Here is a 20,672-nt window from a genome sequence, read left to right as displayed (position 1 = left end):
ACATTTACAGACTTGTTCTAATCTCTTCAATATCCGCTTCGACAGCACAACACCATTGAGTCGCTCTCTTCCCACCCGCCCGCCAGCGAGCAGGCTCGTTTACTATTCCGACGATCAACTAACCAACACCGCGCAATAGGTAAGTAAGCGATGTGTAAAATCAACTTGTACGTATAAAAGCCGATAGAAGCCCCTTCCTAGTCGATGAGAAGGTTCCTTCCATCGTATTTCTTCTCTCTTTGGTATCTCCATGAGGCGCATACGAATTTCGATCATTGATTACCTACCTCTGCTCCCTTCTGTGATCCGCGTGGGTGATTTATAGGTATAAGCAAGCCTATATATATCATATGAATCAAATTCAGATGAAGCGTGCATCAGAAACAGTTCGAGTGAGCGATAGAGGAAGTGGTCTTTCCATGGGCGTTCTTGAAGGAAGAGAAGGCTTGGGAAGAGAGAGCTGGAGGCTAGCTAGAAAGATGGGTCGGGCAGAAGATAGATTGCGATAATAGATAGCTTTATTTTAGAAAGATACTGAAAAGACTGGAGATAGTGACTCTTTCGATGATGAGAATGAGCTATGAGCTTGTATTATAAATGATGGAGATAATGAGGGGGGTGATAGAAAGGAAGGTGATGGGTTTATTCTGATGTAGATATATAAAAGGTTCCATATATCTCTCTGTCTCTTTTTCTGTTAAATAGTCTTTGATTATATTCATTTTACTGATATTGGTAACCGTACGTACCTGAAATCTAGATCTACGTCTCGTGCTGCTAATTATACCTAGAAGTGTCTATAATCGAACAAGAAATCCTTTAACAAGGTCACTTCAGAATGTACTACGTACCTTTTGCAAGCACGCTATTGCTCGTCGATTTCAATCATTGCAAAATCCTTGATTGAACATTGAAAATGCAGAGACGTTTAAAAATTTTTTTAAGGAATGTCATCGTCGGTTACCTTGCATTGAATTTTGTAATAGATCCCGACCTGCGCTGCGCCACGTCGGAACTACCAAGGCGGGACGGTAACGGGTATATACCACTCATTAAACAGCAAATGTTAATACAAATGAAAAAAATAAAAATAAAAAATTTGTATGCTAAAAAAGCTTTGCTTTACAAACACGAATTAAGACGATAAAGATGCTTTTCTTTATGATAACCTAATACATTAAAATTAAAAATGTAATGAAAATCTAACTATAAACCGTCCTAAATAATACAATCTTACTTACCTGCTTCCGAATATCTTAACAACCATAACCTTAATCTTTTTTTTAAAAAAAAAAAGTCTCCTAGATCGTAAATAAATAATTAAATCTAATTTACTAATGGAAGTATTAATTATTAAATAAAAGTTGGTAGTGAAGCACGTATTCTTTTAATAGGTTTGAAAAAAAAAAAGTCTGATTTTTTCGTGGCTCCTCGCTTATTTAACAGTAGTAATGAACACAGCAATTCTGACATGTAGGTACGCATCAATAAGGTCGAAAAGTATAACAAGAGTACGCCTAGAGGACTATTTTTACTACTTGAACTTGGCACAATAAAGGAATAATAGATTGCAATTGAAATTTGATTGATTGACTAATGTCATACTTGTGCTTAGTATGGTGCGTCTATTTATGTAAAAGCAATTACGATATAATCGTTGGTTGATTTTCTATTTATTGTAGGTAAAGGAGCAAATCTTACTGTCCCGCCTTGGTGGTGCCGACTTGCTGTGGCAAGTCGGTCTATTCTTTCGAATTGAAATTGAGATAACCGACGATTAATTACGACACCTCTGCTCTCGCATTAGCATCATAATGCCAGTACTTATCTCGTGATAATACTAGGTCACAGGAGGAAGCATTTCTGATGGTTGTGATTGACTTGAACTTGTATCCTCCAGAACCAGGTATTAGGACGAGGCTGTAATAGGAACCAGTGCCAAGGCCCCAAGACCCGTGCACTGTCAAGGCAGGCTGGCCAGTGCACCCTGCTCTCTTTTCACTTTACCTACGGTACCGTAGTCACAGATTACTTAAGAAGGTGGAAAGGGCGCGCTAGATTAGCTTCGGCCCGATGTGTTCACGATACCTATCTGTTGCCGTCGGACAGCATTGGTTATGGGACACTGTTAATAAATTAAGCATTTGTAAGAGGGCGTCGAGGGAAGAGCGGCCCAAGCGATTACTATAAAGGCAAGTACTACCTACTTACTTAAGTACAGTAGTCGAGGGTCTTTTTTTCAGCGATCCTCTGAAACCCTCTTCTACAAGAGGCGATTGATTATTGGACCGCCTGTTTTCAGCACTAAGCTCTATTCAGGAATCAGCTTAGCTAATAGAGCGTCCCCGACCGTCCCATTGCAAGAGGCCTCCCACAGCCCGTCCCCGTCCCCGTCCAATTCTTTAGAACGGGTATATATTTTTTTTAGAAAAAAAAAATTGGTTTTAAGCATTAAAAGCGCTCTACGCATTGATCATCTTAGTCAGGATACGATTATAAAAAAAAAGCTAGAAACCCATCTTTCAATTAAATGCCGTTCTGAATTACAATTTCAATTTCAAAGAGGATCGGTGCCAAGACACTTTTTCGGTACTGCTGCTACGGATAGCTTATATATTAAACGTTTTTTTCTAAAGAAAAAAAATATATCTAAAAGCGGAGTCAACTCGATCCAGCATGAGGTTTACCTTGTGCCCGCCTAGGTATCATCACGTATCATAGCGGAGGTGGTAATCAAGAGGAGAGAAGTGGGTGGGGGGGGGGACGGATAAGGCAGAAAGAAGCAAAGGGCTAAAAGCAAATAAATCATTTGCTTACGAACCCAAGTTTGTCGGGGACGCTTCAAAGTTCGAGGACGGACGGCCTTGGGACGGCTGTAAGATGGTCCCAAAATAGTCTCCAGAACGCTCGGGGACGGTCCCAGGACGGTCTCTTAACAAAAAGACAGGCTTTTATAGAAGAAGGTTCAATCGACTAGAATAGTTCCATTGATCGTCAGTTACCTTAAATTTAACTCGGAAGAATTGACCGACTTGCTGTAGCAAGTCGGTACCACCAAGGCGGGACAGTAAAATTTGCCCTTTTGTAATAGATAAAAAAAATCAACCAACTACCTATTATTTCGTAGTTATTTTTATGTAAAAAGATGCACCGTATTAGGTTTAGTATTAATCAATTAAAATTAAATTTTAACTAGAAGCTCTCATTGTTTTATTATCTTAAGTTAAAGTAATAAAAATAACACTTTTGATGTGTACTTTTCGATTTTACTAATGCGTATATATTCGAATTGCCGCGTACATACTAAAATAAAGCGAGGAATACGAAAATCAGACTTTTATTCAAACCCGTCCAAAGAATACGTGTATCGCTACCAACTTTTATCTAATAATCAATACTTTTAGTAATATAATGAATTAAAAGATTTGTTTCCGATCTATGAAACCTTTTTCTTAAAAAAAATTAAGGTCGTAGTTGTTACGATGTTCGCAGCAAACAAGTAGTTTTAAATTATTTAGCATAGTTTTTAGCTATATTTTCACTACATATCAATGTATTATATCACCAAGAATGAATGCGTCTTTATATTTTTAACTTATATTTATAAAGCAAAGCTAGCTGAGCATATGAATTTAATTTTTTTTATATCTATATTTATATTGATAGTTGTTGTTTAATAAGTGGTATACCGTTACCGTCCCGCCTTGGTGGTGCCGAACTTGGCTGCGCCAGGTCGGGATTTTTCAAAAATTAAATTCAAGGTAACCGACGATTACTGTCCCGCCTTGGTAATGCCCACTTGCTCCAGCTCGTCGGTCAATTCCTTCGAATTGAATTTGAGGTAACCGACGATTATCGCTATAGTTTATATATCTTTACATAATTCAACTACACGTTTGATCCAAATCCGGGTATCGCCCCAAGGTCATCAATCTACCTACCTACTGACTACCTTAAAGCTTAAAGGGGGATACAAGAGCGTTAGAACAGCCAGCCAGCCGATCGTCCCATGATGATCTCTTTCGGAGACGGTCCCAAGAGGTTGGTTGATATGGCTAGTGGATCACCCCCCCCCCCCCCCCCCCCCAAGTCTAGAGCCGAATTGGAATCAAACCTGTCTTGAAATCATTTTAAAGCCCCAAAACTATTGCTAAAATCGAACCGGTTTAATCGGCTGGATCGTCGTTTACATAAGAGCTCGTCTTTTCGTTAAAGGACCGTCCTGTGCCCGTCCCCGAACCTTGAACCGTCCCGAGAACTTAGCTAAGTAAATAAGTAAATAAATAAATAAATAATAGAATATAACAGCTCTTCCTCCTTTCCCTGTCCCCCCCCACCTCCCTTTCCTAACCCCCGCCTCCGAGGCGCAGGGTAACAACACAACTATCAAGCAGATAAGGTGACCCTTTGCTGAATCGATCCGACTTCCGATTTCCCATATTTGAAAGCATTAATATACAACCCGTGGCAGTATCTCGGCACCCATTCCACAGTATTGAATTGTAATCAAACCAGCACTTTTTTTTGAAAAAAAAAAAAAAAAAAAAAAAAAAAAAAAAAAAAAAAAGGCTTGCTAGCTTTTCAACCGTATCGTGGTTTTGAATAATCCTGACATCGGTTCGAAATCTTAATACGAAGCCTTTGAAGAAACCTGTTCTGAATGACGAGACGGGGACGGCTGTAAGACGGCCATGGGATCGTCTGTCTATTCGCTAAGCTTTTTCCGAATAAGATTATAGAATTGACTTTAGACGGTCTAATGGCCGTCATTTATAAAAGAGGGTCAGAGGACCTTGGAAATGACCCCCTACCTGCCTTTGAGGTACGGTGGGTAAGGACGTACTCTGGTCAATTAGTTACCTATGCAAGAGGCAGGGAGAAGTGGCCAGTCAGTCGACTCCATTCAAAAGGTCATGGATATGAGATGCAAGGTATTGATCAATGGAATTTTTTTTTTAAAAAAAAGGAATCTATATGCCAATCCGGCTTTTATCCCGAAATCATACAGGAAATACCCTCAACCTCTCACGAGATAAAACGCGACTTTAAAAGCTGCGAATGAGTACTAAGGAACTCTGTTTGTCGAATAGCAAAAACCCGACGGAAATATATAGAGACCCACTCCCTTCCAGTTTTGACCGTCGCAAGTATCGAGTCCCCGCCCACCAATTGAATGCTCTGTTCAACTTGCAATATTATCAACGCGCTCCAATTGTCATCCCCCGGCAAAAATTATCTATATGCTTCCGCATCAGAACAGACCATCGCGAGCCTAGAAATGCTGCACCTCTCGTAGACTCTCTACGTAAGAGTGTATCCACCGTCGACGCGGAGATCGGCACCTGTTTTTACCATTAGCCAGTTTTGAGGAGGATGTGAAGGAGAGAACTTGCCAGTAACGTATGCAGAAGCGTCCGAAGATAGGAAAGTGACAGCACCCATCAGGTCTTCTGGCTGGCCCATCTTACCCTGGGGAATGAGTGAAGTCCATTGCTTCTTCAAGTCCGGGTTATCGTCCAAGATCTTCTTCGTCCTGGTCTTTTGTCAGCACCCATCTTTGCATACTGAGCCAGTACGACTCACAGAGCAGTAAGCATGTAACCCGGCGAGATGCAGTTGACCCGAATATTCGCAGGCGCCCATTCGACCGCCAAACTCGACGCCAGATGCCTCACGGCCGCCTTCGCCGCGTTGTATGGTGCCTGCGGTTGCGGCACGTTGACAATGGCGCCCGACATGCTCCCAATAAATACCATACTGCCCGGCGCCTTGCGCTCCATCAGGTGCTTGGCCACGGCAATGGCAAACAGGTATGTACCGTCGACATTGACGCCCCAGAGCTTGCGCACGCGATCGATGGGGTAGTTAATGGCCTCGAAGTTCTCGGTGAAGCCGGCGGAGGTGACGAGGTTATCGATCTTGCCGTGCTGCGAGATAATCTCGGCGATGGCTGCGTCGACGGAATCCTGAGATGAGACGTCCGCGTAGTGGGCTGTTACCTTAGGGACTCTGTGTTAGGCGTTAGTTGCATGTTGTAGAGAGAGTAGGGCGCCAGTATAGTGTACTTCTCTGCGCCTGGGTTCTCCTTCACGAAGGCCTCGACTAGTTGTGCGGCTTGCTTCTCTGCTTCCTCCTCTGTTCTGGATATTAGTAAAAGAACTCTTGAAGATCAATTATGCTGCCACATACTGTTCAAATCGACAATAGCTACATCCGCACCGCTGATCACCAAGGCTTGACTCATTACCAGGCCCAGGCCGCGAGCTCCTCCCGTCACCACACCGACTCTTCCCTCGAGCGAGAAAGAGGCCAGCGTACGCCTGAAATGCATGCCTCCTCTGCCTTGCACCGGAGCGCTGGATGGAAGATCGCCCTCATCGGGGTATTCTACTTCGACGGATGGATCAGTCCGGGCGAAGGAGCCTTCGTGTTCCTCCTCTGTGTTCTTCTCATCGCGGGCCAGGGGGGGAGTGCTGGAGATGAATCTCTGGGTGGATAAAGCTGGCGGTGTACGAGAGGCAATGGGAGACGAAGAAGCTCTCGCAGTCGCAGCGCGAGCTGCTTGTCGAATGAGTTGCAAGCGGAACATACTGAGGAGCTCGAATTAAGACAGGAGAAGAGCTTGAAAAAGACGCAGGAAGAGCAAATATAGAGGTATCGTGGTCCCAATGGAAGAGGTACGAAGGGGAATTGGTTTGAGGGAAGAATTGTGAACTGTATAAGGTACAATGAAAACTGTGGATTTGTGAAGGGTAGATTGTGAAAGGTAACGGCGATGGAGGAGAAGTAATTCAAGGTCAGGAGCTAGGTAGGTAGCTTGGTAGGTAGCTAGGTAGGTAATCTAGATACTTTGTTGACATTGACTTGACAAGGCAAGCTTGACCCGCTGGCGACAGGGAGACAGGGCGACAGGGCGACAGGGCGACAGGAGTGGAGTCATTGGACGCCGTAAGTCGGACGGGACCCATGACGTCTAAACGGGCGATCCTGCTGCAAAGGGGTAAGGTGGGGGGTGGGGGGGGGGGGGGGGGGGGATGAGGAAGAGGATGGGGATGGGGATGGGGATGGGGATGGGGGGGATTGCAGTACAGTAGGGTAAAGTACCGTAGGTACTGTATAGCTAGGATGGGATTGCAAGCAAGCAAATATACAAACAACTAAATATGCAACTAAATATACCACTACCTATACAACTAAATATACAACTGCCAACGGATATACTATTAGTCACAGGTGAGATATATCGAGGACGTATCCGGAGGTAGGTTACGATATTGCTTCGAGTAGAGTAGAGTATTCATAGATTGACTTTCTTCAGATATTCTCGTCCTGTCTCGTCTCGGGACATCTCGCCCTTCCCGAAGGTGTAAAAGCGCCAAACCCCAGCCAGATCCCGGCATTGTAAGGAAGGAGGAGTCTGGAGGAAGGCGAAAGGGAAGAAGGGCACAGGGCAAAGGGCAAAAGGAGTGGCAATTATTAGAACTTCCGAGCGGCGGAGCGGGGCGGGGGGCGGGGGGCGATACTGATACTGAAGCACCGACCATTGCCACCGACTACAGAGCACGCTACACCTGACTCGGACTAGCGGGTTTCACCCCGTAAAGCCCCTCTTTATCCGTATATACAGTACGGACGGGGTAGAAGGTCTCCATCTATATATCATACTTAATACTTCCTACACCACCTTCCGCTCTACGCCCATCCTCTTCCTTCGATTCGAACAACCACAACCACAACCACAACCACTCCCACCGCGATAACAACAACAACAACAACAACAACAACAACTATACCATCAATACCTTCGCCACAGCAAGCAGCGATAGCGAAGCTGGTCTTCTTCCCCTCCATCGCCATCACCAAGTTGACAAAACCCCTTTCTTCGATTCTCACAATACATACACCCCACCCCACCACACCGAACGACCGCAAGCCAACATGCGTGTCCCTCAGCTAGGTGCCCTCGCAGTCGTGGTCGGTGGCGTGCAAAGCTTTCTGATCCCTCCTGAGATCTCAACAGCCGATGCGGATGCCATAAACACCCTTCCCGCAGAAGCTGTCGTTGCGGGGTTGACTTCCCGTGTGATAGAGATCCAGTGTCCCGGCTGCCCGGTTGTAACGGAGCTGAAGGGAAAACCAGACTCCGCACAACCCGATTCGGTCCTGCACTTCAACTTCAGCACCTCCCACGAAAATGGAGTCGACCAAGTCCTTGTCAACGGTCTCCAGATCTACCCCATCGACCCTACAATGGCAAACTTCCTGGAACCCCTCACAGCCTCGCAGATGATCAAATCGAACGGTGTCTGGACAGAAGCCGGCACTCCTAAGCTCGGCTTTTCCCTCAGCGTCAAGCACCCCCCCTCCTCCGGACCAGAATTCATGCAAACCGTAGCCATCCGCCTCGAAATCGTCGAAGTAGCCGATAAGTTTATCTCCGGCCTCCCGGCCATCGAACTGAATCTGTTGGAGACCCCTTCCGGGCAGCTCATGATCGGAAACTCCAGCATCAGCGCCCCATCCAGCCCTGCCAGACTAACAGGAGACGACAAGGAGTGCTCGACTATCGCTTGCAAGTGGCGTGCTATCGTTGCAGACCGTCTTTCAAAGATGAAACAGGGCCTGAGAAAGGGCTGCGCTGGAATGAGGAAGAGACCTACTACTAAAGGCAGACCCAGCGGACACTCGCACCCTGACCATAAGGCGAGACCGGACCACCGTCCCCACGCTCCCTCCCGCCATCACCACCAGCATAGCTTTGCTAAGTTCCTGAGAGGCATCTTCCTCCATGTCTTCGTGCCGGTGATCATTGGTGTTATGGTTGGTATTACCGCCGGCTTGATTGGCATGGTAGTCGGCCACATCGTCATCTTCACCTGGCGTTCGCTCTTCCGTTCTGGTCAGAAGAACTCCGCGTACGCTGAGGTTGGACAGGAGGATACTAAGGATGAGACCAAAGGCTTCCTTGCCTTCCAAGGTCCTCCACCACAATACGCCGATGCTGCGGTGCCTGAGAAGGAGTAAGGCGAGTAAGTTCTAGCCATACACATCAAGTCAGTAGGGCTACCCACTGGATATGGTAACACGAAGGATATGACGCGAGCGGTGATCTGACCACTGGGTGTTTTGCTTCATGCGGAATTTAGGATCTGGTTCGCAAGCAATTCAAACAAGCCTTTTTTTTTCTTTCGCTCTTGGGTGTACTCTTAGTTTACTTGCCAGCCTCTTCAGGCATCGAGAACACCATCAAATCAATTTTTGCTGAAGATTGCCTTGTCTGGTATAATGCTCTTTCTATGTGGATAGCTGTACTTCCGGGATCAGTATTTGTAGTGACTAGATTTGAGCTTGATCACGAAGCTTACTTTATTACTATGTGATACGTACCCGAATACCTGTCTGCACTCCCGCAGATGTCCATCCCTTCACGACCACATGGTGGTGTACGGGGGCGTATATAGCAGGAGGCGCAACCGACGATTTCCGTGCGTGCTCGTCTCGAATCTCGACTCGCTCGACCACCACCACCACCTCCTCCGCATCCCCCTATCCACAGATTGTCCACCGACAAACTCTTACATTCCACACGCTAGGAAAGAACGACCTCCTTGATAACGAGGGATCCTTAAACCGGAGGTGCTTCTCATGGTTCTTCTCCTCACTTACGTAGTAAGTGAGCAAGGTAGAAGAAGAAGCTTGGAGAGATGTAGATGTTTGTATGTATATGTATGTATATTTAGTAATCGCATTTCTTACTTGCCGGTGTTGTGGTTATGGGATGGCGCGTTGATACTTTCTCTCTCTCTCTCTCTCTCTCTCTCTCTCTCTCTCTATATCTCTGTTCTCATGTTGCGTGTAGGTTTATTTTTATTGATATATATATATGTAATCACAAAGTGCGTAATCGAGTCAGTAAGTGAGTAGGTGAGCTACAGGTCCTTTCGTATGATCATCCCGTTTCCAGACTCCGAGTTTCGAGTTTGTGAGGTTGGGAGGGTTCGGAGGGTTCGGAGGTTGTGAGCTGCGTGCTAGGGTAGGCTAGGGTAGGGTAGGGGAGGTACTGTAGGTAGGTAGGTAAGCTGCTCGTTCAATCCTACGGAATTGGGGTCCAGAGACAGATTTTTTTTTTTTTTTTTTTCCGTCTGGTTACCTCGTAGCGGACGCAGTGGGGTTGGGATTTCGTGGTTTCCAGGCGTTTCCGATGGGATGCGTAGGTCTCTCTCTCTCTCTCTCCTATCTCTCTCTGCCCGGGCAGTATTTTCGGAATGAGATGGAGCTCAGAGGGGAGGCGAGGAAGCGAAGCGGAGGGAAGCTGTTTCTGCATGCCTGTCTGTCTGTCTGTCTTGTCCAAAAAAAAAGGAGGAGTAAGGGAAAATTGAAAATGTAGGTTTTTCCTGTTCTTTGGCCGATCTAGGTTTAGGTGTATGTACGTCCAGATCCGTACCGTATTCTTTTTGTCAAATACCACGTCGAACACACACACACACACACACACACACACGTAACGCCAGACTACGTTAAATATCGCGGGATAGCCCCCCCCCCCCTCCCCAAAAAGTAAACCCTGGCTGAAATCGACATTGCTATTTGAACGCCTCTCTCTCTCTCTCTCTTTTGACAGTCCGGTCAAGGATGAAGATGAAGATGAAGATGAAGATGAAGATACAGACCTCCTACACAAGAAACAGACAGAGAGCCCAAGACACAGTCGATTTTTTTCTTCTTTTACTCCGATGAAAATGAATAGAGAATGCCATAAAAGGAACCAAACCTTCAACCCAGAGAGCTGCTACCTACAACTATCACATACATACATACGGCCTGCCGGAAAGAAAGACTTGGCTTGGCTTGACTTGGCCTCTTACATCGACCACGGGTATTCCAAGATGCCCCCTCCCCTCTTCCACTCGTAGATACATACATGCATACGTACATATATGGAGGAAGGGAGGGAGGTACTCGTGAGTATCGTAGCAGCGCAATCAGGTAAGATCAACTCGGCTGATCTGCGTCATGAGAAGGGGGAGAAGAACAGGACATGCGGGAAAGGAGGACGAGCGAGAGGTACGGTAATATGAGAGTTGTGGTGTGGTGGAGGAGGAGGTCTGATGCAGTCCTCCTAACCGGTATGGTACCTATTGTATGAAAATATGATGTGGTATAAAACGCAATCAACACAATTTCTCTGTAGCCGCATGTACAACAAAAGTGTAGGTAGGAAGAAGCCGCGTCTCCTCTATCTCACAAGAAAACTGACAACGCCGCTTCACAACGTACTGCAACGCACACCTCTAAAGAAAAAAAAAAGAAAAGAAAAGAAAAGAAAAGAAAACTTTTCATCGTCCCGATTCGTGCGTTCGTTGGTGTTGGCTCGTTCTTTCGTCCTGGGTGAGATGCCGTGTTGCAAATGAGAGCAGCAAAATGCTCGTAACCAAACAAACTCCGCCCCTGTCCCATACCATGACCAGATCCCCACGCTCAAACGCCTTTATCGCACCCAATCCGGCCCAGCAGCTCCTTCCTATCAGAGTGTCCCGGCAAACTGACCCCGCTCGCGCTGCTCCCAGGACCTTTCTTGTACTTACTCGGACTGAAATTCCGGCCATTGAGGTTGATGGACTCAACGCCGACTTCCTCCTCGTAGGGCGGTGGCTCCATCTCACCGATGTGCTCAATGGTAGAAGTGATCTTCTCGTCCAGAAGACCCTCTTCATCATCTACTTCATCATCACTCCTCACATCATCAGCGTCGCCACCGTTTAGCACGCGGATGGCTACTTTGACGATCATGGAGAACCAGACGATGGTTAGGAATTGGAGGAAGAGGAGGGCGCTCAGAAAACCCCACTTGATCTTGTCGTTCCAGCATACGATGCCTTCGGGGTTGCGGAACGGGTCTATGAGATGGGTGAAGTGATCTGGAGGCGGGAAGGGCCCTTTAATAGACCCGTTCTTGCCGCTGTAGCAGCCATAGGCGATGGTGGCGGGGATGTCGGCCCAGACGGAGTAGCAGATCATGCAGAAGATTATGTGGCGTGTGATGAACCAGATGGTCATGAAGAGCCCAAATAGAACGTCACAGATGGTGGTGTAGCCCAGGTACTTCAGGCACTTCGCTAACTAAGACACATCGTCAACACTAAAGTTGTACATGGCTGAAAATGCACTTACAGGAAAGACTAGGTCCACCGAGTCCATCGTACAGAGAATCAAGTTGGCTACCTTGGTTTGGTGATAACCGTAACTTGTGAATATCAATGCCGTTGTAACGATGTGATGTGCGAGCATCTGCCAATGGTCCTTTCTCCTCTCCTCAAGATTGACTATTAAGATTTGCTGGAGCCAGAACGAGTATTGGACCAGGATATACCACTTTCGCAGTCCATCCATCTCCCGGTTTGGCCAATTGGTCCAAAGCTCCTTGAAGTTGAACAAGTAGTCGGAGTTGGCCAGAAGGTACTGTCATTGGTTAGAGGAGAAAAGGGAAATTTTCGCTCAATTCAGAAGGAATGAGAACATACTACTCCCAGGCACCAGAAAGTTGAGGCATAGATCCAAAGCCAAGCCTGTTCAGCGAACCTGGTCTGCTCCCTCTTACCCTGTGCGCCCCCTTTTTTCGCAAGCGGAGTCAATATGTACTCCATGACCGCCGCGCGCAGACCAGTAAAGACAACAATCCAAAAGGACACCATCCAAGCATCGTTCCACCCCGCCCGATATTCGCCTGAGCTTGGATTGTAATACGAGAGTTCAAAGAACTTGCGGGCATGTCGGCGAGCTCGAGGAAAGCATAAGTGAGTAAGGGAGAGCAGAACCAGGAGGTTAACAGAGAGGCCTATTTCATTATCAGTGCTAACTCTTGGCCTTGCGACTGGGGAAAAACACTATACCGATCTGGTGCTCAACAATCCATCCGCAGATAATCTCCAATGGGCCAACCTCTCTCCTCTTGATATTTCTTCTTCCCGTCATCATAGGCGCAGCGTACTCTCCTCCTCCTCCATCATCGTTCATGCCTATCTTCTGCTCAATCCCACTAAAATTTTTCCCGTTCTGATGTAACCATTCGTGCGCCTGCTCGGGTTTCTGATGATGGGTCTTAATGGACGCTGGAGTGCCGCTCATTGTGTATCTATCTTTGCCCGTTGCGCGCGCAGACGGATTTCGAGGGAAGTAGCGAGTCGAATTGAGACCAATTGAAGAGTGCGAAGAGCTCTCAACGGTCGGTAGTGAATCTAGCAGTCTGGGGGCATGAATCCTAAAGGATAATAGGTGAATGAAATGTGAACGAATGTAGTGGTTGAAGTTTCGCTTTAAGGGATTTGAAATCGCTGGATTGCTTTAGCAAAAGCGGTGTGGGGAATTTGGCCTGCCAAAATGTTTGGGTTCAAGCGCTCGACGCACTCCGTGGCCCGATCATGGCTGATATATGGGAGCTCGAAATTAGCGCGAACTTAATGTACTGACGCAGAATACTCCGTAAAGTACATCAAGTACAAAGGTAAGCTGGGTCAAGGACTTTGAAGCCGATGAGTTCATAAATTATTATATACGTATTAGTCTGGCAGACTGGCCCTTTTGATACTATTCATGTATCTACTATTCACCGCTGCGTCACGCACAGCATACCTACCTAGTAGGTACTAGTACCTGTTTTTGTCTGCTAGCCCCTAATACTACGTAAATAGCATCTGGAATTTGTTCCGAAAGCTTAAGATTGCTGACAGAGCGTCTTTAGACTTCAGATGACAGGTCGATCTCCCACCGACCTGTCAGCTAAGGAAGATCAGATTACTATTACGGATATCCGATGGTCTGGCCGTTGGGCACGTTGATGGAATTGTTTCCTGTCTGCCAAGAACCTTGATGAAGACCCGGACGCAGTTATGGTTTGAACCGGATCTTGAAACGACTTGTCCGTAAAAGCAGGGCCAAGGGTCTTTCTAATATTATATCCGCCAATGCTTGACACGGTTAGGAATATCGGGTTGAGATCATAGTGCTCTTTTGGCCAATTTGATTGAGAAGAGAAGAATCCCAGGCATGCTCGTTAACAGTTCCATTTCAATCCATCAAAGTCTTAATTCAATGAGCGTGTTCCTCCCTGCGTCCCTTCCTGCGTCCAACCTCATCCCATTGAGCTCCCCTCCACCGATCCAAAAACTAGGAGAAAGAGCCACTTAGTTATTCTGCTGGCTATTAAGGATCCTCAGAATGTTGAGGAACAAGTTGATAACATCTAGGTAAAGAGAGATCGCAGCCGCAATCTCCTCCTCCACATGGTAATGTCTCATGATGAGCTGGGTATCAACCAATATATACCCCGAGAATATCAGAGCTCCAATTCCCGAATAAGCCAGCTCTGTGGTACTGTTATGGGGAAGGAAGGCAGCCATAAATCCAAAAAGGATCAAGAACCACAGTGCGCCAAACAGGTATGGCATCCATGATGTGAAGTCATACTTGGTCTGGCATGCGAAGAGAGTGAGGGCGACGAAGATTCCGGCTGTCAAGAGAACAGCCTGGAGAACGATCCGGGATTGATAGAATGAGACGATGACGGATACTGAATATGCCTCGAATGCCGTGAACCCACTATCGAGTATGTCAGCTGCGAGTGTACTTAACAGCCTAGAATCAACGTACCCCAAGAAGAGAAGGTTCATAGGATAAGACTTGCGTTTCCAGTAAGTCAAGAGCATGAAACCGATAGCACCAAGCAACTACGGAACATTAGCGATTTCACATAAAGCAGAACTCGGGGTAGCATACCGAACACCACATCATCCACTGGTTACTCTGGATCCACCCTTTGTACGCCTCGCTGAAGAAAGAAACAGAGCTCAAGACCGCAGTAGCAATGAGTTGTACGGAGAGAATCGCATAGACCTTCCTCACAAACGCCATCCGGATATCAATCGAGGCTTCCGCCACCGACCCTCCGAACTTGAAGTCATCGGGAATGTTGTCCTCGCTGCTTCGCGGACCTCCTCCTAGAAGAGCCGCTTGGTCCATCGAGCTGGATTGCTGGTCGACGTAAGATGGAGGTGCTTGGGAGTAGTGGGCGGTGTTGTCATCGAGGGAGTCGCGCTGAGGCGCTGGCTGGTACTTTCCAGACATCGCGGATACCTGTTCAGAGACAAGGAAATTTTTCTGGACGAAATGATGTTTGCGAAACTTCTGGGTATGGCCTGTAGTTAGACGACGATATGTATGGATGTGAATTGCGATGGGGAGCAGACTGGGTGACCTAGGTGGCGCGATGATGATGAAGACGGAGGTATCGGAGGTATAAAACAACCAACTGCGGAGGCGGGGCGCGCTAGGGATTTATCAGCTCTCAGCCTCAACTGTTTGACTGCAAGTCTCGTGTTATTATTAACTTTCCATTATCAAGGCTTGCCATATTCTTGCTCCAGTCCCTGCAAATATGAATTACAGAATTATTCTTATGTTATTGAAAAGCAATTGAGAAAGCGTAACAGATTATCTTGCAAGAGATAAAGGAGAAGTGCCTACCAAACGTTTTCCAGTAATCCCTAGATAGTCCGGTTTGAAGCGAGTGATCCCGGAATTTTGAGAGGGATTTGTTATCTACTAATTAGTTTGATTCACAAAAGAGCATGAACTATTCTGGCATCTCCATTTGCTATGACAAAGGAAATAAATATACAATAGTACCCATGAAGCACTCACAGCAATCCACTTGTGCCTCAATCACAAGAAGGATGATGAAGGGAAAGGACTACTCATTAGAAGTCGATAAGAAAAAAACCTGATTAGCGTTTGCAGCCCGAATGGTTCTTGCAAATGCCGTAAACGAGTCTCTCAAAAGGGAAATCCCAAGCTCCGATATCTCCCGTTGACACCCTAGATTTCCATCCACAGACCGGTTCGCCGCCCAATTTTGGCTTCATCTGTGGTGAGGATTGATCTCAACTGTCCGCAAACTATCGTAAACGTCATCTCTATGGCTCGGAGTCGGTGGCTGCCCCCCCACCATTCGTGGCTTCCAGATGTGCGCTCTGTTCTCGGTGCATTCTGGCTTCGATTTCCTTCAGTTGACTCTCACGGGCCAATAGCTCCTGTCTCTTCTCGTTGATCTCCCTTTGTACCTTGACCTCGATCTCCCGGAGCTTCTCCTCCTCGCGTCGGAGTTGCTCCTCCTTTAGACGGACGGATTGAGAAGCAAGATCCTCGGGATTCATGGAAGAGTCCCTATGGGTTTGGTTAGCTTTTGAAGAGACATTTAAACAAGGCAGCTTACGCTCCAGCGCCACCCTCAACGCTCTTGCTAAGTTTCTCTGTACGATAATTTTCGTAGAGGAAGTCGTGCGTGATCTCCTTCAAATCTGCCAAATGGCTGTGGAGAAGTGCGCTGCGAATGGCCAGGAAGTCGGAGTGTCTTGGATTATCTACCTCTACAACACCCCATGGGTATTGTCGAGCCCGGACCTTGCGACCACCAATCTCGACAACCTCTTCGGACCCCACAATAGCGAATGGCATCAGACCACGGAGTTCAGCGTTCTCCTCAACGGTATCTTCGTCATCCTCTTCGATGTCGTACGGGAAGTTGTAGACTGGGATTCTGTAGTGCTCGATATCCTCCATCACAAGCTTCTTCGACTCGGCGAGTTCAGCTGGTGTAAGAGAGTCGGCCTTTCCAATGACCGGGATGACATTGACACGGGGAGAGAGACGCTTCATCAGTTCGATATCCAGCTCGCGGAGACTAAATGTATTAGACATTGACTAAACATGTATCGCTCATTTACTCACCCGTGACCGGTAGGGGTGATGAAGTATAGCAGGGCATGGACACGATTGTCGCGGAATCGGGGGTTGCGCTTGATACGTGACTCTTCGGCAAGAATATCGTCGTACTGTCGCTCAAGGTACCCCACAATTTCGCCGAAGCTTCAGTTCGTTAGCGTTTTTACACCTACCTATCACAACTATATGCCCTACCTTGCCTCGTTATCAATCAGGTCTCCGAAGCCTGGAGTGTCGACAATAGTGAGAGAGATTCGGGTTCCCTCCTCGTCCAGTTCCAGTTCTGCAGCAAAGTCAGGCCTGATGCTCAAGATAAAAGAGGTTGGATTCCTGATTCGCACCAACGTTGATGGGCTTGATTCGGACGCCCTCTTCGACGTGAGCGTTTGTCGCATCGTCCGCATCCTTTCCAACGAGAACCTTCTTTCCGCAGAGTGTGTTGACAAAGGTAGTTCGGCCTAGTTATATCGGTCAGTTGCCAGGGTAATTATATTGCGATCGTTGTCCTACGTACCTGTGCCCGAGGCACCACAAACCATCAAACAGAACTGTATACCCTTCTTGACGTTCTTCTTTCTTCGGATCTTTATCTGTGCGCAAACGGAAATCAGTACTGCATGATACTGCCAGGGAAGGTTGTGGCCAGAAAAGGCAAAAGGAGATGGCAAGCAGCCGCGGAACATAAACATACTGCGCCCAACGGAGAAGACATGATGGTGACAGAACAATTGAAACGAGCGATATTATCTCTGTGAAGTTCCTCTTGGTTGATGGGTATCGGATTGAAAGGATGGCCGTGATGTGAAGTCGTCTGATGTGTGATATGAGGTGGGAAGTCGAGCACTCGATCGCAAAATTTGGGGATTAAAGAAGGGCCACAGAACTACTCAGGGGCTCCTCCCCAAGGTAGTGAGCAGGATGTGGCAAGGATGCTCAACGAGGCTGAAGTCCCACTTTTTTCGGCACTTTACTTGATAATCCTACCTACCTTGCTATATAGTTTTCTCCGACCTAAAATCGTATCTCGTCTTGATTCCATACGAGTAGTTTGTTGACACCTCCACCTCAATTCCGAAATCTTTTTACCCACAGAATTTCAATAACATGGGATCGGAGCAAAGCCTTGAGTGAGGTACCGGTAGGTAGGTACCTTATCGGACACTAAGCTCCTGGATAAAGGCAATCCCGATGTTTCCAAATGACTGAAGCCGTAACAACCATATTATTCTGACTCGGGCGACAGAGTCAACAACAACATGCGCTCGATATTTTAATACCTGCGGATCCCCTTACAACTTACCTAGAAAATACTCCGCGCAAGTCTCGCAACTATGAATACCAGGCCCGCCATCGAGAGCGAAAGTAATCCCGTAGCCTTGTCCGCAGCCTTCAACCACGATGCCAGCTGTTTCGCTATTGGACTCGACACTGGCTTCTGCAGTGAGTAGCCTGATCTTCCCGAGTACGTTTGTAGAAAATATTCTGACATTATCTCCCAGTATTCAACTCTGAGCCATGCCAGCTCCGCGTCTCTCGAGGTCTGCTTCTCCGCACACGGGTCCTAGCAATACATACTGACGAGCCAGATTTCAACGGCGGAATAGGGGCGGCACAGATGCTTGGAAAAGCAAACTTCATTGCACTGATTGGAGGAGGAAAGCAACCAAGGTTTCCGCAGAATAAAGTCAGTTAACTGTGAATAACAGGCAGGATAGGTGCTGATTGATGCTTTCCACAGGTGGTTATTTGGGACGACGCGAAGCAGAAAATTGCAATACAAATACCCGTTACTACAACGGTCCGCGGAGTGCGGATTTCGAGAACCCATATTGTTGTTGCCTTGCAAAACAGTGTTCGAGTCTACAAATTCCAAAGCCCTCCAGAACTGTGGTCCGTCTTCGAGACTGCCGATAACCCTTTAGGTATTTGCTGTTTGACTGCAAAGTCTCTGGCATTTCCCGGAAGAACACCCGGTCAGGTTCAGCTTGTCGAGATTGCCACAGGCAACGTCAGTATCATACCAGCTCATGGCTCTGCACTGAGAGCTATTGATATCAGTCGGGATGGTGAGGTCTTGGCTACCGCAAGCGAGACTGTAAGAGGATCGCGTTCAAACTGGGAAACTTATACTGAAAATTGTAGGGTACCTTGGTCAGAGTATTTGCAACGAGCAACTGTGCTCGGATAGCAGAACTAAGACGTGGTGTCGATCACGCGGCTATTTATTCACTTTCCATTGCTCCTTCTGGTCAACTACTAGCTGTCACATCCGATAAATCTACACTCCATGTGTTCGATATTCCACATCCGTCAAAACCACCTAAAAGCGAAGCCACGACGCAGAATCGGAGACTCACGACAATGGGAGCCGGAGGAGGAAGTCCGGCCTCAAGTGATGTAGACAACAGCCAGAAATGGGGAATCCTCGGACGCATTCCTCTCTTACCGAGGGTATTTTCAGATGTGTATTCCTTCGCCTCGGCACATTTCGAAATCGGCGAGGAACCACTATACGGAAGTTCGACCCCCTTGAATAGTGATGCGGCATTTCGACCGCCTAAAGGCATCCTCGGCTGGACGAGCGATCACAGCATCATCGTCATCGGAGCTGGTCGGGATGGTAGATGGGAGAAGTTCGTGATTGCGGAGGGCGAGGATGGGCGTCGGTACTGCGTCAGGGATGGCTGGAAACGGTATCTCGGCTTGAACTGAGCAGGCTTCAACATGGTTGCTATTTAGCGAGGCGTACTGGTCTCACGGTTCAGCGTTCTGGGCACAGGCATAAGGATAGGGACAGGCATGGTCGGCTTCTCTTTTTTGTTTTTGGTATTACAAGCAAAGGAGTGGCTATAATTCTTCAGTAGCTGGGAACGAGCTGCTGTTGCGCCATGGTAACTTGGATATAACTTCGTTGACTCTTCTTCCTACGAATACCGTCTCGACGAGTGCCGCCTGTCTTCCACTGAAGCTTCTCTTCTCCTGGATCGTTCCTTATACCTCTTTTGACCTCCTCTATCCCGACTATCACTCGTTGGGCTTTCCTTTCTGTGATTTGACTTCTCCTCACGGTCCTCACTACGTTCGGCCCTCGACTCGCCATTTCTAGGAGACCGCTCTCTCGAATGTGACCTCTTCTCTCGGCGATGACTCCGGCGATGAGAGCGCCCACCTTCTTTCTCCTCCTCATCCCTCGGCCGCCGTGACCTATGGTGATGATGCCTCGACTTAGACTTCTCCCCCATCTTCCCATTTTTCAATCTCGCCAAAGCCATAGTAACCTCCTCCTTCTTCTCCTCCACCAAATACGGCTTCATAGGGTCCTCATCATCATGGTCCTGAATCAGCTTCGCTAGTTCGCGTTCCTCCTTGAGCATAGGTCTCTCCCTCTCGCTCTCACTATCGCTCTCATCAGTCCGTCTCCTCTTCCTCCTACTTTCCTGCTCGTCCACCTCAGGCGGCCGTTGCGTAAGATCATGTCCCTCTTCCTTCTCATCATCCTTCTTCTTGTATCTCGTATGATCCACTTTCAACGTGCGGCCCATAATCACAGTTCCTCCCAGGTTGTCAACTGCGAGGTCTGTGCTCCGCTGGTCTTCATACTTCAGAAATGCAAAGCCCTTCGACTTGCCAGTCTCCTTGTCGCGAATGAGGTTGATGTAAGTCGGCTCACCGAATTGAGAAAATATCGTGACGACATCGCCCTCGGAAAGCTCGAATGGGAGACCGCCAATGTAGATGTAAGCTGTGTCACGGTAGTCTGTGTGCCATGATGCTTCTGGGGAGCTGCGAGCCTCCTTAGCAAGGCGAATATCAGACGATGAGGATAAACTTACACCCCAGCTTCGAGCTCCCGCTTGTTGAGCTCCTGGATCTGTCGAATGCTCTGCATCGTGAAG

At 47.4% G+C, this 20,672-nt stretch overlaps 7 protein-coding genes across 7 annotated transcripts; 2 read left to right on the top strand and 5 right to left on the bottom strand.

Annotated features, from left to right (window-relative positions):
- Positions 1-5,301: 5,301 nt before the first annotated feature.
- L3040_008192 (uncharacterized protein) lies at positions 5,302-6,589 on the bottom strand (the record flags this gene model as incomplete). Its single annotated transcript, XM_066153927.1, has 5 exons — positions 5,302-5,342; positions 5,394-5,533; positions 5,584-6,009; positions 6,066-6,135; positions 6,190-6,589. 5 exons carry the CDS (start codon positions 6,587-6,589, stop codon positions 5,302-5,304), a joined length of 1,077 nt encoding a protein of 358 aa, XP_066010476.1.
- A 1,349-nt stretch (positions 6,590-7,938) lies between these two features.
- L3040_008191 (uncharacterized protein) lies at positions 7,939-9,024 on the top strand (the record flags this gene model as incomplete). The annotated part of the gene is made up of 1 exon (XM_007297177.1): positions 7,939-9,024. The coding sequence occupies one exon, from the start codon at positions 7,939-7,941 to the stop codon at positions 9,022-9,024; it is 1,086 nt and encodes a 361-aa protein (XP_007297239.1).
- A 2,454-nt stretch (positions 9,025-11,478) lies between these two features.
- On the bottom strand, positions 11,479-13,125 carry L3040_008190 (uncharacterized protein; the record flags this gene model as incomplete). The annotated part of the gene is made up of 4 exons (XM_007297178.2): positions 11,479-12,120; positions 12,172-12,459; positions 12,522-12,835; positions 12,891-13,125. 4 exons carry the CDS (start codon positions 13,123-13,125, stop codon positions 11,479-11,481), a joined length of 1,479 nt encoding a protein of 492 aa, XP_007297240.2.
- Positions 13,126-14,180: 1,055 nt separating this feature from the next.
- Positions 14,181-15,120, bottom strand: L3040_008189 (uncharacterized protein; the record flags this gene model as incomplete). The annotated part of the gene is made up of 3 exons (XM_007297179.2): positions 14,181-14,595; positions 14,647-14,723; positions 14,773-15,120. The coding sequence occupies 3 exons, from the start codon at positions 15,118-15,120 to the stop codon at positions 14,181-14,183; spliced, it is 840 nt and encodes a 279-aa protein (XP_007297241.1).
- Positions 15,121-15,968: 848 nt separating this feature from the next.
- L3040_008188 (uncharacterized protein) lies at positions 15,969-17,488 on the bottom strand (the record flags this gene model as incomplete). The annotated part of the gene is made up of 7 exons (XM_007297180.2): positions 15,969-16,218; positions 16,268-16,735; positions 16,783-16,920; positions 16,972-17,059; positions 17,118-17,234; positions 17,291-17,366; positions 17,468-17,488. The coding sequence occupies 7 exons, from the start codon at positions 17,486-17,488 to the stop codon at positions 15,969-15,971; spliced, it is 1,158 nt and encodes a 385-aa protein (XP_007297242.1).
- A 619-nt stretch (positions 17,489-18,107) lies between these two features.
- L3040_008187 (uncharacterized protein) lies at positions 18,108-19,488 on the top strand (the record flags this gene model as incomplete). Its single annotated transcript, XM_066153926.1, has 5 exons — positions 18,108-18,216; positions 18,276-18,314; positions 18,363-18,460; positions 18,515-18,871; positions 18,919-19,488. 5 exons carry the CDS (start codon positions 18,108-18,110, stop codon positions 19,486-19,488), a joined length of 1,173 nt encoding a protein of 390 aa, XP_066010475.1.
- Positions 19,489-19,700: 212 nt separating this feature from the next.
- L3040_008186 (uncharacterized protein) lies at positions 19,701-20,665 on the bottom strand (the record flags this gene model as incomplete). The annotated part of the gene is made up of 2 exons (XM_007297182.2): positions 19,701-20,559; positions 20,610-20,665. The coding sequence occupies 2 exons, from the start codon at positions 20,663-20,665 to the stop codon at positions 19,701-19,703; spliced, it is 915 nt and encodes a 304-aa protein (XP_007297244.2).
- Positions 20,666-20,672: the final 7 nt, after the last annotated feature.

Source organism: Drepanopeziza brunnea (assembly GCF_022702325.1).
Source record: "Drepanopeziza brunnea f. sp. 'multigermtubi' strain 214-2 chromosome Unknown ctg15, whole genome shotgun sequence".
NCBI lineage: Eukaryota > Fungi > Ascomycota > Leotiomycetes > Helotiales > Drepanopezizaceae > Drepanopeziza > Drepanopeziza brunnea.
The sequence above is the reverse complement of the archived record's forward strand: the minus strand, read 5'-3'. Positions and strand labels throughout refer to the sequence as shown.